Here is a 19,135-nt window from a genome sequence, read left to right on the forward strand (position 1 = left end):
CACCTTGTTTCTACCTTTAGCTGTCTCTTTGTTGTTGTCGCTTTGTATGACAAAATACAAGAAATTTGTTTTTGGTGTGGGCTTGTGCGTGGAAAACCGGAAAAGCCTACGTCTATATGAGCTGACCGAAAGCTGTTCGGCTGTCCAACTGGCTTTTTAGAAAATGCAAGTGCACTCGTTTATATGGCCATCGCCTATGCCAATGACATTCATCCAACTGTCACTCCATCTGATAAGCCGCAAGATGTCCTTGAGATGCAATGAGCTCTCACAGCGAGTGGGAAGCTAGCTGACTATTCGAAAGTGAAGCGGAATTTAAATGGCATTGCTAAATGTAAATAGATGCTGTGCATAATGATATTGTTGCTGTAGTTCGTTTTAAACGTGAAACTATCAAAAACAGACATATTTGATGTTCCATAGCGATATATTTTTATTATTTACTTTTGAAATGATCAAATAGAATATATGCTTTTGAATGGGGTTTGTAGCATCGAATGTTAACAGTGTTAACAGAATGTTAACAGCCTTAGCCGAATGTTAACAGTGTTAACAGAATGTTAACAATTTTGAGCTTACATCGCCTTAGCCAGAAGAATAAATTATTGTATCTTAGGGAAACATGTTATCAACTGCAAAGAAGTAGAAACCCTCAAGCCGACGAAAATTCTTGAAGTCGTGCAAGATTGATGATGATGGTGATTAATTGATTGATTTATTTGGCTCAGGTTCAGAAAGAAGCGCCATAAATCAAAATAAGTCCGACTGTATGAAGCTCCATAAAAATAATATATTTTACTGAATTTCGGAAGCAATATTTGTAATAAGATTTCATTTTAACAGATCTAAGGGCTTGTATATTTAACTAAAATGCAAATAAATACTTAGCAGACAATACAAGACGTCAAATTGACAAAAAGTTCATTATGTTTTTTCTGTGGCCTATTATGCCCAGAAAGCAACGCGTCTAAAATGTTGCAGATAATGTCAGCTTAGTTGTATTAGAATAAATTCTACCCTTCTCTGAAATCAACTAAATTTGTATTAAACTATTTTCAAATGGATTTAAATGAAAAACGCAGTATTTTAAGCTTAGCTTGCATAATATATCCTGTTACTGTTTATTTGGCTTGCTAATCATTTGTTGCCGCATATGGCAATTTGCTGCCACCCACGCACTTAACGATTGGAGCGACCATAACAACAAAACAAAACAAAAAATTGCCATTTAACCCAAATCCGCAGATGAACAAAATATAAAACGTGTCCGCACGAAATTCAATTTGTATGTCAATTCAAAAAAGTGCCATAATGAATATAAACAACATAAGCCAAAGACAAAAGCAACATGCAACAGACAAACAAACACACGCACAGCCGCCTGAAGCGCAACAGCTGATGGCAAATGCAATAATTACGGCGTCAATGGGGCGTATTTGCTGCCAAATTTTAGGCAATACTAAAGACTTTCAATCGAAACAGTTGAACGAGAAGAAAGTGCGTGAAATTCGCTGCAGCCGAAATGCGAAAATAGCGCAAAACTCAAACGGCTGGCGACCAATACCAAAATGCCAACTCACACGCACACACACACACATTGTAAAACGACGTGACAACGACGTCGACTTCGACGTTGACGCTGACGACGACAACAACATTCATTCATGCTGCACAAGTAAATACGCGTCATTCGCTTACATTTCTCAATTGCAGACAGATAAAAGATACAAAAGCTATAAAAGCAGCCAGCTGAGAGCTGTTGGTAGTTGGTGGATATGTAATGTTATGTTTATGCCACGTTTTAATTATCAGCTGCTGACATTAGTACTCGCCGTATATGCCTCGCACGATCTATTATGTTCACTCATTTGTATCTGTTAGATAAATATCATAGCTTACATAGCTGTTTATCGTTCTAAATGACAGCGACAAATAAATAACTACAACAAAATTAAGAGAAGAAAAAAATCAGTGGCTGCTTGGAATCTGAAAACTGTCCAGATTTGGGAACTGTCAATGAAAATTTTCAAGAATTATGTGGTTATATCGTCTGGCATTGCCAGAGTAATCCAATGATATAGTAAACAAACAGCCAGCTTAATGCATCGATTGCGTACTAAATAAATAAATATTCTGACTCCGCAGCTGACTGAATCTCTTCCTAACGACGAATCAAAAAACAAAATACAAAAAGCCAGAAGAAACCTATTTAATTTCAATCGAAATTTAATGGAGAATAATAATTAAAATCGGTGTATCTCAAATGAAGCATTTAAACTTTTTGGCAGCGCTTTTAAATTGATTGTGCGTTGCATAAATGACGCGTCTGTGTATTATATTTATTATGCATCTGCGGCACATTCGTTCAAGTTTATTTTCAATGTGGCAGCCAGCCGACATCCCTCATCTGCCACCCAGTTCTATAGGTATCTATAATAATGATCTACCAATTAAATTGCAATGGTTCTAGGGGTGTCTACCTCCCTCTCTCTTCTCTCTCTCTCTCTCTACCTCTCTTTCATTTTCTCTGTTCGGCCCGCATTTCACACGAGAGTTAGACTTAGTTTTCTTGTTTTTCACTTTTCAGTCTCACGCACAGTTTTTGGCGCTTGGCAATTGAAAAATACAATTGATCAGCCACGAAAATCGATATCGTTGCATTGCACAATAAAAGTGATTCACTTGCCACAGCTTGCCTCAAGTGCCATCGGCTGCCTGCCAGCCAGTCAGCCTGCCCATATATAGAGAACTCAAACACAATCAGGCAGTTCGAGTTAAAGTTTAAGTTAAAGTTGCGAGCCGACGACCGACCATATGGCACAAACTTCAAAGCGAAATTTATTGCCTTTTGCATCTCTCGCACTCTCAAGTATTGCGCTTTGTTATCAAATTGTTCAATTTGTGCGGCAACAACTGTCTGCTGGCTGGCATATTAAAGCAATTGTCTAATGCCACATGGCTGTCGCTGTTGCTGCTGCTGCTGCTGCTGCTGCTGCTTGTTGCTGTTGAGATCCGAAGCGAGAAGCGGCTGCTGCTGGTGGTCGCGTGCCATGGCATGGAAGCATGGAGGCTGGGGAATGGGGACTCAACAGAATGAATGTGTGTGTGTGTGCGCGCGTTGAATATGAGCACGCGAAACATGTTTTAATTACAAGCATTTTGTTCAGCATTTTTCGCTATTTTTGTCAAAATTTCTGTGTGTTTTGTTTTTGTGTTCTCTTCAACAATATTGTTGCAGCCTGTGTCTGTATCAAATGTCAAATGACGCAATCTAAAATTTTAGACGGCAGCGTCGAAGGGGGCAAGGGAAATTGAAGTCACTGGAATGGCACTTGAAAATGCTAATTGAAGGCTGAAGATACAAACACGCACACACACACATGGCTTTTTGTATCTCTGGGATTGCCATGTGCTGAGTCATTCCTGCCTCGTTGGGCGATATCAAGTTTGGCAGTCGAGATGAGCGCATTTCTATGAAATCTCCTCCGGTCGGTTGGTTGAAAGTTGGTTGAAACAACAACAAAACAAAAACGTGCTAATTGATGGCCTAGTCTCTAAAAACATTTGGCTAAAAGGTTCACAAATGTTTGCACACAAGAAATGTGGCAGTATTCAAAGTACATTGCAGAGTATGAGTTCTCAATTTGTAATTGTAGCAAAATTGGTCAGCACATATGCATATTTGCTCTAAATTTATATTTGCTTAATATACATATATTTAGTTGATTTCTTATTATACATCCGTCTTTTTACAGCAGGTAGAAACCGTTTAGACTTACTAGAATCGAAATTTCAAGTGTCGGGATTGTGACTTCGGGTTTAAAGGGATTTCTTCTTATTTTTTATTTTTCTACTTCTATTTTATTTACTGTTTTTATATAAAGTTAATTGTATTTTGATTACTTTACCTTATGAGCTAAGATTTATGATCAATAAATAGTCAAGTTATAAAAATGCATCAAGGGTAATAAATATAGCCCTTTGCCTTATAATTTACGATAATTAGCAACAATTGACCATCCCCACTTTCCATGCTGGCTAACCATCGAGACAAAACCAATCAAAGTTTAGTTTGCAACTTTCGCCTGTCAGCGATTAGCGATCAACGATAGACCAGCGACCAACGACGATCAATGCCCTTTTTCAATTGTTTGATTGAATGAGGAATTGCTTCATTTGCTGCACAATTATTCAATAGCCAATAATGCACACGCAGGCAAGCAGTTAGCAGTTAGCCAGCTCCTGGCCATGGTCAACATGTGCCGATGGTGGCCAACGCTTGGCTGCTTCTTTTTTTGGGTAGCGCCCATAATTCAAGTTAGCCAACATCATATAAAACGCATGGGCATGAACAACAACAACAGCAGCAGAAACAACAGCAACAAATCAAAACAGCAAAATGGTTTGCCATGACAAAAGATTTTAATTGAATTTGAAAAACGCAATGGAACGTGTAGATAGGTTTCCTCCCCCTCCCCTTACCCTATCCCCTTGCAGAGGGTTTGCCAGCTGTGCCCACGCGTTCCGCATAACAATTGTCAACAAATTTATGAGCACGACGTCAATTCAACTACTAAAAACATTGCCTCTGTGCTCCGGGTTGGAAACTGGGTACTGGGAACTGGCCGGACTTGCGCCTGAGCACTAATATGAAATTGAAATTCAAAAGCGCTCATTGCGCACTGTTGTTGTTGTTGATTTTTAATTTAAAATTAAATTGGTTTGCAAATGAACGATCGATGAAGCGTCCGATATATGTGTGTATGCATTTTAGGATTGCTTTGCTTGTTTTGTGCGCACGAAAGCCAAGTCTAAATCTATAAGCAAACAACGCCCCAAAAACGGTCAAATAGAGAGCAGAAATTCCACAGGCGGGCGCACTCAGGCCGAAAAACCATTTCCAATCATCTAAATTTAGACGAAATGAAACACATTTCAAATTTTTCATGAAAAAAGAAACAAAATAAATAAATGTCGAGCGTTGAAAATTTTGCTGCGTGTATGTATCCAAGAGTAATGCCAAGTATATATACATATAAACATAGATATCTACATATATATGGCCCCCCAATACATATACATGCATAAAAGTTTCTTATATATAGCCGGGTGACTACATAAACATTTGCGCGATATATTCCGTAGCGGGTGTAGTCCGAAGCGTAATTTGATTTTTTAAATGCACAACGCAAGATACACACACAACAGTTCGTGTATCTAGAAGATCGCGCTGCTGCGTTGCGTGCCACAGCACAGATACAACGAAACAGAGGAACAAACGAAACTTTGATATTAGAATTGTTGTTTTTTGTTGTTGTTGCTGTGTTTATTTCGGCCAATGCGTGGGCATAAATACACCTTTAAATAATAATTTGATTAGAGGTGGTGCGTTGTTGCCGTCTGCTTTGATGTAGACATCAGATGCAGAAACAGATACAAATACACATACAAATAAAGATGAAGAAACTTTTACAGGTGCAGGTACATCAGATATAGCTGAACATGAAGATACATTTACAGATGCAGGTATCAAGAGATACAAATCTAGCCGTTGAACGTCAGACGTCATACGGAAGATCATCTCGGGTTATATATTTGTATTTCAACTATATGTATCTCGCAGATATAAAGTACGTGAAGTTATGCTTGGACTGCGTCGCCGTAATCCGAGCACACAGCGTCTTCTTGACGTAGTCGTCGTTGCCGACGTCTTTCCACAGTCTAGGCACACTTCAACTGTGCAAATTGCTCAGCATGCATCAAGATACAAAAAAAAAAAAAAAAAAACATCGCTAGAAACGTGCTCGGACGGCATGTGTCATATGTATCTAACAGATACAATAAACGCTGTTGCTGCTGCTGTTGATAATACGCACAATATCTTCTTCTGAATTTTTGCTGCTTAATTTCATTATTTCGTCTTTCTTTCTTTCTTTTTTTTTTAGACATGAGTCACTAGCCCCAACAACAAAAATCAAAAAGAAAAAAAAGAAGAAACTAAATTTATGTCAGCAGTGCCAAAAGCGACGGGCGAATAGAGACAATAAAAACAAGCGGCAAATAAATAAATACGAAATTCTAAATGAGAAAGAGGCAAACGTACAGAAAATAACAAAAGCCGTGAAAAATACTCATACGCTATTAGTATTGGTATGCTTTGCATGTTGGCATGTATTTTTTATTTGTATTTGTGGTGTGTTGGAGGCACGAGTACGTTGTACACATTTATGCAATACAAATGAACGTCCAACAGGTTGCAACAGCGATGAGCTCAAAGTATATTCCCATCTGTAGCGATGTGCTAGGGAATCGTGCTCTGTAGCACGAAAAAACATTTTACGATAAACCAAAATCAACTGGTTCAAAATGGCATTTAATGGCATGACAAATCAAATAAATAATAAATAGATTTTGTTCATTGGAATGAATTCTATTTTATTTTTTATCTCAAGTTTGCCAAATCCTATTTTTTTAATTGGCTCACAGAGTCAACCCAAAAAGCTAATTGTAAATGTTAATAATATGCCGAACATAAATATGCATATATATGCAATGCATTTTGTGTGCTACAAAGCCACATATAAAAAAGGCCATAAAATATTAAGAACGTGGGGCTCTTCAACACTGGGAAGTTGGCCAGCAGACCGCATGTAAAAAGCCGACACTCTACCGCCATAACAAAAAAGCAATTGAAAAGAGAAAGTTGCAAATGCGACAAAAACAAAAACCAAAAAACTTCTAGCAAGTTGAGCGCAGTCGAAAGCCGTCAACAACTCAACCCACAAACCCTGCTGCTGCTGCTGCGACTCAGAGTTACAGTTAGATTTAGAGTTCGAGTGTAAAAAAGAGAGCTAAGCTGATCTTTGCATTTACACTGAACATGTGTATCTAGTATATGTTTCAACCTCCTCCGCCGTCTCCTCAACGCCCACATCTACTGATAACGTTGCGGGTGGGTGTGTGTGTTGCGTGTGTGGTGGCAAAAGGCGGTTAGAAAAAAAAAACAACACATTCACACAGATTTTTCTTGTAGCTGGTCGAACGAGTTTTACAAATTGTCAACGCTTTTGCTTTGCTTTTGGCAAATACGATTTGTAGACAAAAAACTAGTTTGCAGTTAGCTACGTTAATGTACGTTGCTCTGAGTTGTATCTAAGTATCTACCGAGCTGTGCAACATAATTTTGTCATTACCCGAGCAGCAGCAGGGCGTCACATACGACACAGACACCGATACAGATTCATGCATATATGCATATGGCCAACAGATGTTAAGTAAACAACAACAACGTGAATCAAAGCGAGCGCGTCTGACTTCGAGCTGTGTGCTACGAGCTATGAACTGTTTGCTGCGTCCAGGTAGTCGTAGTCAGCTCTCTTTGCTGATCCTGCACCACGCCCCCCGCTCTGTTGACTGCTGCGTGCTGATTTTTCGGCTCTTTTTCAAATTTTGTGTGAAGTGTTTGCCTTTTTCTAAGGCGGCATACGGGCGTGGGCAGGCGGAAAGGAGGAACTAGGGCAATGCGGGGCGGGACGGTGCTGGCAGGCAGGCAGACAGGCAATATGACTGAATGAATGCGTCTCATTTAAATTCTGTTTTTTACTGTGAACGGATTTTGGAAGAGCGCTGCGACAATAGACTGGATTCTAAACTGTGCAATAATAATTATTTGTAAGCCAAATTATAAATGATCATATAGAAGATCTTCTGTGTCCTGCTTAATCAGATTATGAATATTAAAAAATTATGTTAAGCTATATTTAATATTTAATGCATTCATCAAATAGTATGACAAAAAATTTACCAATGTTCTTAACAAAAATCGTTAAACTGCAATTGATCCAGTGAACAATAAAACATAAGAAACCCGAAAAAACACATGCGTGGGGGTCCCGTTGTTAGCAGTAGAAGACAAAGCGGAGCGTGAATTGTAAAGTAACATAACAACAACAATATAGCAGCAACAGGCAAAACACAAGTTTAAGCGCTCCTCCTCAATGACAGAAAGAGAGGCAGAGAAGACGAAGTGGCACACAAAAAGGAAGTAACTAAAAATAACAAACAACTGACGTCGACAGCGACGCTGGCAGTGCTGACTTTGGGCTCTCTCGCTCTCTCTCTGTGCAAGGTGGAATGAACTCAAGATCAAGTAGAGAAGCGACTTTAAATATAGAAAGAAAAACAACATCAGCAAAGAGAGCAACAAAGTAACGATTATTGGGGGAGCGAAAGAGAGAGAGATGCACGCACCTCCTACACACAACACAAGAGGGTCGTAATTTGAGAAAAAATACATATTTTTTTCTTTTTATATTTGTAATTATGACTTACCTTCGTCCAGCAGGCGTTCGACATGCGTAAAAACATTTGGGAAGGCGGCCAACTGCTTGCGATCCTTTAGCAATTGTGCCAAATAGTCGGCGATGCTTTGTGTGCTCTGCTGTTGTTGTTGGGGCGTCATGTGCTGTGGCTGTGGCACCACTTGCGGGGGCTGTTGTTGTTGCTGCTGTTGCTGTTGTTGTTGCTGTTGTTGCTGCTGCTGCTGCTGAACAGCAGCGACTGCGGCAGCCGCAACGGCAGCGGCCGCTTGTTGTTGCAACTGCTGTTGCACAACGGTCTTATTCTCACATATACTCATGTTGTTGTGTGTATGTATGTATGTGTTTTTTTAATTTTACTTTTTTTTTGTTTTTTTTTAAGCTTTAACAATTGTTTACTTTGTTTCACAATGTTTTTGTTGTTGTTGAGATTCTTTTTTACGTTGCGTATTTAACTTTTTCGACTGTTTATCTGTTCTGTTTTTTTTTATTTTACGTATTGCACAATTGCTACACACAAAAGGCTATAGTTGTTGTTGTTGTTTTTGTATAGTTTATAGTTACTGCAAAATGAAAGCAGAATATTGTTTTCGTTACGAGCGGAATTCTCTATAAAAATCGTAGGCGAGAGCGCAATACAGAAAAACCGATTGAAAACAACTCCACCCAAAAAAAAATAATTTAGAGAAGAAACGAAACGAAAAACACAACAACAACAAAAGCAAAACCAATGAGAGAGTAAATTGAAAATGAAGACTGAAAAAATTCCTCAGCGCAGCAAACGGCTGCTTCTGATCGGGGCAAGAGGAAGAGCAGACAGACGGCGCAGTCGCTGTCAACGTTTTGCCATATATACACACGCACACAGCGACAGTTTATTTGTACTTGTGTGTGAGTGTGTCTGTGTGTGTGTGTGTGGCTGGGAGCGTAATCGTGAGCAACGGAGATGAATGAAAGCAGAATGTCAAAATAGCTGCTCATTCGATCGTTCGTTCATTTGCTCTCTCTCTCTTTCTGGTTCCCTCTGTGTGGCTGCTGCTGCTGCAGCCCCAAGAAGTACAACAAAAAAGAAAGAAATTAATTTTAATATGCAAATTAACATATTTCTTATTTGCAGCGAAATTAATGCGAATCGCTTGAGCATTACGTTAAATATATTTTGGAATTCAACTTGCTCAGTGCCACAACTAAATAGCTGCAGCAGCCATTGCAAAACGTTGAAAAATTCGCATGAAATAAATATGCACAATTTACTGTTGTCGCTGATTATATTTTATTTGTTGTTGTTGCTATACTTTTTGAGCGGGGTTTATTGCTTTCAGTTAGGTTTTCACATTGAGAGCGTTTTAAAATTTTGCATACATTTGCATTTGTTGCACACTGCATTTGATAACTATTTGGGAATTCCTTTTTTTTTGTTTTGTTTAAAATTTGTATTCGAGTCGGGTAAAAGGAAAACGCACGGATCTCGCCTCTACTTGAACGATTCTTTCTACTTCTAAAACTGAACCGCACGCAAAGACAGAGAAAAAGAAACTGATCGCAAAGCGAACTGACGAAAGAAAAAGAAAAGAAGAGAGCCAGCATGCCATTTTGAGTATAACAGTGCATTAACAGCGTTAAAGATCAGTTAACAGCGTTGCCACACTTAAGCTATGGCGCAGCTGTTTGGCATATCATAGATTTTTAGCTTAAAAGTTGAGTTTTTCCGTGAATAGTTCAGTATACATAACGATATTTGTTGAATATAACAAGTTTTGGTTTAGTTTGGCACTTTTAATGCGTAGAAAATGTGTGATTAATACTTACACAAAATATTTGAGGCTATGTGGCAGCACTAAGTCTGTCAATCATGCGCTGCCCACAGAAGCCATCTCCCTTGCACTCGTTTGTCTAAGCATATTTGGCGCGTTGGCGTCAATTTAAATTATGGAACTCAGCGCGGAGGCATTTATTACGTACGGAAATTGTTAGCAGGCAACCAATGCGAATGCGAATTCGAATACGATTAGAACCAAATATATGTACTGTGTGTTGTTGTGTTAGATATGTGGGCATTTGGCCAAAAGCCTATGCAAATTGCGCCCGTACTAACCGGGCACTGCTCACCGAGATGGAAATGTGCGGCCAAAAGCCACCAAATGTTGGTGTTAAACTCGCCTTCAAATACCTGGCACTCAAAAATGTATGTGGGAAAATTGGCATTCGCATTCGTATTCGTATTCACATTGCGCACCATATAAGCTGCCCTGGACAGCAACAACTTTTACTTTCCATTGCAAATGCGTTTCATTTGTACTACACTCAGGAAAACTTATATGTCCTTGAATGAGGAAAAATTACCTTAAATCAAAGTCGGTGTCAACAACAGAAACAATTATTTTAAATTTTGTGATATACATTTTTAATGTTCAGTAGATTTCTTAGATTTCAATTCACCACATTTTGTAACATTTTCTCAAAAGTAGAAATATAAGTTTTTCTTAGAGCTTTAAGTTCAAATTTTTTTAAACTCCTAAGTAATATATAATGCCCTAAGATAAACACTTTGTTTTACAACATAACAAAAGGTATATGTTTATTTTTGAAAATAAAGTCAACATTAATTTTTGCAAATTTAAAACAAACGCGTTTTTTTTTTTGCCAAGTGTAGTTTTCTGCTTTGGGCTTCCTTGTATGCCACAAAACGGCATCGCCAGCAAAGACCGCTATACACTTACAGCACCCGCATGCACCTAAAAAAAAAAGTCGTGAAAGTTTTCAATCACAGCCACAGTGGAAAGCAGGCGCCCACCGACCTGACCAGCAACTTCACTCTACACCTTGGGTGTGTATGAGTGTGTGTGTGTGTGTGTGTGTGAGTGGGCCGAAGCCGGCATAACTATAAAGTCACATTATGTACATTTTATTACCATTGGAAATATATGCGGAATATGTGTCACAGATTTAGACATTGTATTATGATTATGGCTTTTCGATTTACAGCCAGTGTAAAGCCTATTTCGATGTTGACACCTACACAAGAGCTACACACAATAAACACTGGATAAAGAGACACATCATCATTCAGCCGTGGGCCGCTAATCTTTAGGGCACAATTTTGTGTATTTGGTCCATTTGGGTAGCACTTTCAGTTTTCAAATTATGGAAACGCTTCACAGCCGATTGCAAAACAAAATTAAAAAGTTAGCACTTTAAACACCAACCATCCACCACTCACTATTTGGTGGTGTAGCTGAAATTTAATGCAATGAATTGAAGGACCGAAATTGGACCAACGACTTATTATTCATTTGTCTAGGCATAATATTGACAAAAAAAAGTAAAAACTCATATTAAATCGAGGTAACCCTTGGAAATCATAGACGGACTACTTAGTTATTTATTTCGACAAATTGGGTAGCCAAAGAGCAAGACCTAGACGAAAGGTGCATTGATAATAAATAAATACCCAGCAACAGAGAGATTGTCAATTTTGTCCCAATACAAGTGATTCAAAATACATACAAATACAATAATAGAAAGGTATTCTTTACAATTTAAAAAAGAAAAAATAGAGAATAAAACCAAATTGAAAAGGGTAAAATGTTTACTTTTCTGGTGACCAATACAAAAATAGATTTAAGCCAATGAAAATGTTTAAGGATACTAAAATGTTTAGGCTTATATTAAAAAATAATATTAATCTCCTGTGTTTATTCAATTCAATATTTTTACGAATCTTAACAAGCACTATTCTTTCTCAATTTTAATCATTTTTCACTTGGTTTCTCGTTTTTGCAACTGCTATCAGTTGTCCATAGAATCATTATTTTACGCTCGATTTTAGTCCGGCAAAATCCAAATCCAATTTTGTATACAAATTTCCAGAGAGGGGCATCATTGATGGCATCAATTTTGGGTTTGACGATAACCGACAAATTATGCACTTGCTGTGCAATTGACACACAAATTGTGCACTTCGTGTGTTTGGCCCCTTTGTATAATTAGCGGCGACATGTTGGTTAAAAGCCAACTTGTTAGCCATTAAACCGACGACTTGCAGTGGCTTTCATTACGCATGCAACTGTTGCGTAGGCGAAGACAAATGCTATGAGCCAAATAAAACCAGATTCACACACGCCCACACACACACACACACACATCTCTCCTCAGCTCTGGACAGGTAGTCGTATTTCTACATGAATGAATATTCAATACTCATATGCATACTCATACCCATACACATGCTTAAATATTGCTGGTTGAATAACACTCGTAGAATAGTCGGTATATTTTTAGTTATTTGAAGCGTTATTTTTGCTTGTTGACGAAATTGTTTACTAACTCAAAATGACGTTTCCTGAGCCAATTACTTATCTTCTCTATAATTTTAGAATTATTCATTTGTATACTCAGTCGCTAGAATTTTATTGATATAATGATTATTTAAAAGAATGCATCTATTACTCAGCATTTATTTTTGTTTTTATATGCAGTGGGCTTCGTGAAAGGGAAAAACAATTTCAACAAAATTAAATTGCAATGACGATATAAGAAATATAAAGAAATCTTATAACTTGATCAAAAATCATTTAGCAATTAATGAGTGAAAATACTTTATTATAACATATTGCAAAGTATATATGAATTATATTATCAGAACAAAACATGACTGCTTGAAGGTCTTAATATTAAAATCCTCAAGGTGGTAGTCGTCTTTCCATTTCACCAAACTAAAACTTTAATAGTCAAGGCGAGTAAAATATGAATGAATAACCATCAGCATTTGTTAATTATCTATATATATTCATATATATACATATTATATGTATTTATACTTTATACCTTGCACAATAAAAATTTAAAAAATGTAATTTTGGAAACTGAAATTCGCAAATTCCCACAACTTCTTCTAAATCGTATAAATCTGTTTTACAGGCTTTCCACCAAAATTTTGCGGAAATATATATTGAAGAGAGTCACAAACTTTTCCTCCGCTTCAATTTCCATTCAAGAAAAATGTGTATTTTCACATGCACGAACTCATTATACACATGACGGCAGTCATGCATTTATGAATAGCGACGCATGAATGAAAATGAATCTGGTTTAATATTAGCAACGACTTTGATTTCATTCACAAGCATTGGATTCGCTGGATTGATTGGATACGTCGTAACAAGTGCTGCAACTAGTAATGCCAGTGGGCGTGTTTGAGTATTTTTCGGCACTTTGCTCGCCTACCCACATATTATAAGCCACTATTAATTTGTTGCTATCCAGCCCAGCATGGTTGGCTGGTTTGATTAGGCTGCGCATTAATTTCTTGATGCCTGCCTTTGGCTGTTGCGTTGGCCCAGCCAAAAGAAAAAACTAACTGCGCGTTGTGGGTGTCGTGGCTTAAACGAGTTTTATTAGAAAATTGTTTACAGGCCGTTTCAATGTTGTTTCAATTTACTGCAAACATTATTAGTGGGCGCCAATAATAAGTCACTGTGATCATTACTCAATTGAGTTCAATTTTTGGGCAGCGCACACTTCTCAAACTGTAGCCACAGTTTTGCTGGCATTGCCAAATCACATGACCGCCAACAAACTGGAACAATAAAATGAATAACAAAAAAAATAAATGTATATTTGGCCAAAAAACAAAAAAACACACATTTTCCATATTGGGCAAGCCTCGCTAAATACTCATTAAAAAAAAAGAAAATAAGTCGGCGATAAATATTTGAAGCAAACAACAGACGAATAAGGCAGGCCGACATCCGTGTGGGCGGATGGAACCTCTTATGGGATGGGGATGACGAGTCGAATCCAAAGAGTTGAACTAAATTTGTGAAATGAAGAGACTTATGTACACATTTGCTACATGTAAACACATATATAGTGGTTTATATATAGAAGAATACATGGCTTAAAGTAAAAGAATTAACGCATAAATTTCTTGGCCTGATCGCGATTGATCTGCTTGAACACGCGCTGCTTGGAGCTGTTGTCGTTCATTTGCTTGTAGTAACCGAAACCGCCGCCGCCCACACGCTTCTCGGGGCGCTCTCGCTTGGCAGCACCAACCTTGAGGTCAACAACGGGCGGCACCAGAAACCCAAAACTCTTGGACACCGCCTGCAGATCGAGCGTGTTCACATTGAAGATCTGTTTCAACTGATGCGAATCGTAGGCGCGCACATACGACTTAAACGCCTCCTTGGCCGACTGATTGAGGAAATAGTTTTTCGCTATCAATTTCTCCAGCTGCTCGGGAGAGAAAGATAAATGTTAAATCTCGGTTTATATATATATTCTCTCAATGCACACACCTGCAGCTGTATATCGGCAATCTTTTGCCACGAGAACTCGAATTCGTTGAGCGGCACTTTGGCTGCTTTTAGGTAGCGCAAGAAACCCAACTCCTCTGGACGCAGCATGAGTAGCGCATGACCCGAAGTGCCCGAGCCGCGGGCCGTACGACCAACACGATGTATATACTCGCGTGGATCATCTGGCGGATCGTACTGCACAATCCAATCCACTTGGGGTATATCCAAGCCACGAGCCGCGACATCTGTGCAGAGTAGAATGCCAGACTCGGCATTGCAAAATTGGAAGAATGTTGTTGTGCGTTTCGTTTGCTTCTGTTTGCCATGGATGGAAGTCACGGGCAGATCGATGTAGTTGAAGAGCTCGTGATGATACTTGACCGACATGCACGACGAGAAGAAGACCATCACCTTCTTCTTGCGATTCTTCTTGAGGAACGTGAAGAGGACCAGCAAACGCTTCTCCGATGGACACACAATATAACCCTGCTCCAATCCATCAACGGTCGCCGTCTCCTGACTATCATGCACACCCACATAGATGGGTTCCTTCTTTAGCGCCAGCTTCGACAGAGCATCGATGCGGTCCGTTTGTGTGGCCGAGAATAACATGGTCTGGCGGCGTTCTAAACGAATAAAGGTGATAATATATTACCATGCTGTATCCAAAAGAAATCGTAGAGAAGTCTTACTTGGCAACAGATTAATGATTTGCTTGAGCTCCTCCTCGAAACCGATTTCCAGTATGCGATCCACTTCGTCAATAATCAGACACTGCAAGTTCTTGTAGAGGAAATCTGGCGAGTTCTGTAGATGATCCAAGAGACGTCCTGGCGTCGCCACCAGAATGTTGATGCCCCTGCCCAGTTTCTCGCTCTCCACCTGACGATTGGAGCCGCCCATAACCAAGCCGTAGGTGTGATGATGATGCGCCATCAGCTCCTTGAGCACACCAAACGTTTGCATCGACAACTCCCGCGTGGGCGAGATGATAATGACGCCGGTGCCGTTGCGTGGCATAAAATGCAGCTTATTGATTAGCTCCACGGCAGGAATGAGGAAGGCAAGCGTTTTGCCTGAACCCGTTTGAGCAGCGCCCACCAGATCCCGACCCTTTAGCAAGGGCGTCAACGATTTCGACTGAATTTCGGTCATCTCGCTGAAGCCCATTTCGGCGATTGCACGCAAGGTTGCCTCCGAAACGGCGCCCTTTAATGAGGCAAAGCTGCGATCATCCGAATCCCGTTGATCCAATGCCGACAACGAAGATTCCAGTGAAAATGCTGTTTCAACGTCATTTGCCGAATTTCCATTTGTTGCTGCAGCCTTTTTCGCTGCTTTTGTCTTTTGCAGTTTGGATTTCTTGGCGGGCGCTGGTTCATCATCCTCGACATCTTCCTCCGATTCGGGTGAATCTGCAGCTGCAAAATGTTTTAAATATATTAAAAAGGAATTCTACAAATTAAACAAATGAAAGCAACACTTTGGGATTCAGTTATTTGTTTAGATTGATCTCATTTCTGCACGAAGCAACATTAACGCGTTGCACGAGTGAACATCAAATTCGCCTTTAAATCATCATTCAGCAAGTGAAGTTTACTGGGTTATGCTCGACTAGTTTATGCCCTGTATAAAAGTGAGCACACGCATCTTATCACAATTGTGCACAAACCTTCACTATCGATCTCTTCATCGTCCTCTTGATCATCCTCCTCAGCTTCGCTGTCCATCTCTTCTTCGTTTAAGTCTTCTTCATCTTCATCGGAATCTGAATCCGAATTTGCCACCTGAATTTGTGGCTTCTTTTTCTTTTGCTTTTGCTGTTGCTTTGTTTTCAGTTGCGGCTGTTGCTGGAAATCATCATCCAGATCATCTGCTAATCATATTATATATTTAGTTTTTTAGAAGTTATTATTAATTCATGAACATACCTTCTTCATCCAGAACAGGTCGCTTTGCTGGCTGCTTTTTCGGATTCATCCCTTTGCTTTGGCCTGCTTTTCTTGGTGGCTCCGGCTGAGGGGCTGTATATTTGCCTTTGCCCTTCTTCTGCGAGAGTTCCTTCTTCATCTTTTCGCGCTTCACTATTTTCTTCATCAGCAATTTCTCGCGTATTGACATTTTAAGCTATTGCACTCCTTAAACAGATATAAAACAAAAATGTACAAAAATGTATAGTAAAAGAAGCTCGCACGTGTTGAAGTCCACGATATTGCCATTCACATCGAAAAGGCGACAAATGCAAAACAGCTGTGCGTGCAAATATTCACATATTCAGCTGTGAGTGCAAATATCGATAACGTTCACACATTCGATAACTGTACAAAGACATAATTGACGACAGTTGGCATGCCCATTGATTTGCCAGTCACAACGAACTGGTAATTTCGCATCAAACGCCAACTTGATGGAAATTTCTATAGACGTTCTCATTTTCATTTTTTACACATTTTTGATTCTTTATTTGCAACACTTTGTCAACAGATACGCGGAGTTTGTGCGCATGTTCGAGTAAGCATGCTGGGACTGCAATCCTACGCCAGCTCCTCCGACTCCGACGCCTCGGACAACGAGCAAAACCCAAATGCGGAGCAAACTTTGCATCTGCAGCCGCTGGACAAAACCCATTCGTTGTCCAAATCCCTGGCGATTGTTGCGGCGCCCGATGTAGTGCCGATGGGCGCCGCAGCCGTTGAGCGATCACTCGACCCAACGCTCAAGGAAGTCGCCTACAATCCACGCTACGAAGAGATGTACGCACCCGTCCTAGGACCGGAGCATCCCAATCTGACGATGCAGCAGCGGGCGCCGAGAAACACCCTCGCCGGCTATGTGGAGAAGGCGCACATCAATGCCTTCGAGTTTGAGAATCAACGTCGCACATTTCACACCTACGGATATGCCCTGGATCCCACTGTGGATGCTACAGCCGATGGGCAATCTTATGTGGGTGATCTCCAGTCCGCCTACGATGACAATGGGAAAACGGTTTTCGAGGCGCCCAAGCCGAAGAAATTGCGCAAGCAGGATAAAAACGATAATCCCGAGGATGTGGAGGGCTTCCTCGGACCATGGGGCAGATTCGAAAACGAGATAACCGTCGCCAAGCCAAATGAACAGGAACGCGCCGAGCTGGATGAGCTGCTCTCCAAGCGACACAAGCGCGGACGCATTCCCGAGGATAAGCCACTGGAGGAAAAATCCACTTTGCACAGTAAGCATAAAAAACTATTAAATTGTTAGCAGATAAATTAAGAATGAACTTTTAAATTGCAGTCAAGGATGCCTACGATTATCAGGGCCGATCTTATTTGCATGCTCCGCACGATCTGGGCGTGAATTTGCGCTCGAATGCGCCGCCACCAAAGTGTTTTCTGCCCAAGGCGCACATACACACGTGGACGGGTCACAACAAGGGCATCTCCTCGATACGCTGGTTTCCTAAGACGGCACATCTGCTGCTCTCCGGCTCGATGGATTGCCGTGTTAAGCTGTGGGAGGTTTATGGCGATCGGCGCTGTGTGCGCACCTTCTCTGGCCATCGGCAGGCCATCAAGGATATTGCGTGGAACAATAAGGGAACACATTTTCTCTCCGCCTCCTATGATCGCTACATAAAACTGTGGGATGCGGAGACGGGCGATGTTGTCTCTCGGTTCACCACTCGCAAAATGCCCTTCTGCGTCAAGTTCCATCCGGATAACAGCAAGCAGCATCTCTTTGTCGCCGGCACCTCCGACAAGAAGATCATTTGTGTAAGTTGTGCATTTGAATTTGTGGACTTTTACTAAAGCTTTATCTGATCCACAGTGGGACACTCGCAGTGGAGATATTGTACAGGAATATGATCGTCATTTGGGTTCAGTTAGCACCATCACTTTTGTGGATGACAATCGGAGATTTGTGACGACTTCGGATGACAAATCGATGCGCATCTGGGAGTGGGACATACCCGTCGATATGAAGTACATTGCGGATCCAACGATGCATTCCATGCCGGCCGTTACTCTGGCACCCAATGGCAAGTGGATGGCCTGCCAGTCGCTGGACAACAAAATCGTCATATTCTCCGCCCTCAATCGTTTCAAGATGAACCGCAAGAAGACCTTCACCGGGCACATGGTCTCCGGCTATGCCTGCCAGCTGGATTTCTCGCCGGACATGAGTTACCTGGTGTCGGGCGATGGCGATGGCAAGTGCTACATTTGGGACTGGAAGACGACGAAAATGTACAAGAAGTGGCAGGCGCACGAGGGCGTTTGCATCAGTGCCCTATGGCATCCACATGAGGCCAGTAAACTGGTCACCGCCGGCTGGGATGGCCAGATTAAATATTGGGATTGAGAATGCCTACCAAAATAGAGATATATTGATATATTAGGTTTTTAAGCAGTACATGTACGATGTAGTGTAATCAATTGACGAGCAACAACAACAAGAACGTTTAATCCTTTACTCCTTTCTACAACATATATCCACACAATCTGTCTTTGTTTACATTCGGGTTGCTGTTTG

The 19,135-nt window shown here is 40.4% G+C and overlaps 4 protein-coding genes across 13 annotated transcripts in view; 2 read left to right on the top strand and 2 right to left on the bottom strand.

Annotated features, from left to right (window-relative positions):
• The window catches only part of LOC6567849 (protein held out wings), a 38,115-nt gene extending 28,259 nt beyond the window's left edge, over positions 1-9,856 (bottom strand). For 6 of the 9 annotated variants that reach the window (XR_006246640.1, XR_006246639.1, XR_006246638.1 and 3 more), the window contains exon 1: positions 8,332-8,690. Coding sequence is in view for 6 of the 9 variants with exons in the window: in XM_001993638.2 (XP_001993674.1) it covers positions 8,332-8,638 (307 nt within the window). In the remaining 3 variants the exon portion in view is untranslated. Of the gene's footprint in view, positions 1-8,331; positions 8,882-9,680 lie in introns of those variants that run through there. The other 3 variants (XM_032739869.1, XM_032739872.1, XM_032739871.2) reach the window with 2 other exon arrangements.
• Positions 9,857-14,161: 4,305 nt separating this feature from the next.
• On the bottom strand, positions 14,162-16,858 carry LOC6567848 (probable ATP-dependent RNA helicase pitchoune). 2 transcript variants are annotated; one of them, XM_032740109.1, is made up of 5 exons: positions 16,552-16,858; positions 16,293-16,496; positions 15,313-16,041; positions 14,621-15,246; positions 14,162-14,555 (listed from the first exon to the last, which is right to left on the bottom strand). In XM_032740109.1, exons 1-5 carry the CDS (start codon positions 16,739-16,741, stop codon positions 14,232-14,234), a joined length of 2,073 nt encoding a protein of 690 aa, XP_032596000.1. In that variant the 5' UTR covers positions 16,742-16,858; the 3' UTR covers positions 14,162-14,231. The 2 variants fall into 2 exon arrangements, with proteins under 2 accessions (XP_032596000.1, XP_001993673.1); XM_001993637.2 differs by having other exon boundaries at positions 16,293-16,493; positions 16,552-16,841.
• Positions 16,859-16,986: 128 nt separating this feature from the next.
• Positions 16,987-19,092, top strand: LOC6567847 (pre-mRNA-processing factor 17). The gene is made up of 3 exons (XM_001993636.2): positions 16,987-17,834; positions 17,897-18,375; positions 18,431-19,092. Exons 1-3 carry the CDS (start codon positions 17,138-17,140, stop codon positions 18,962-18,964), a joined length of 1,710 nt encoding a protein of 569 aa, XP_001993672.1. The 5' UTR covers positions 16,987-17,137; the 3' UTR covers positions 18,965-19,092.
• LOC116805753 lies at positions 17,021-17,135 on the top strand. The gene has a single exon (XM_032739733.2). It carries the CDS (start codon positions 17,028-17,030, stop codon positions 17,133-17,135), a length of 108 nt encoding a protein of 35 aa, XP_032595624.1. The 5' UTR covers positions 17,021-17,027.
• Positions 19,093-19,135: the final 43 nt, after the last annotated feature.

Source organism: Drosophila grimshawi, unplaced genomic scaffold, assembly GCF_018153295.1.
Source record: "Drosophila grimshawi isolate 15287-2541.00 unplaced genomic scaffold, ASM1815329v1 contig_311, whole genome shotgun sequence".
NCBI lineage: Eukaryota > Metazoa > Arthropoda > Insecta > Diptera > Drosophilidae > Drosophila > Drosophila grimshawi.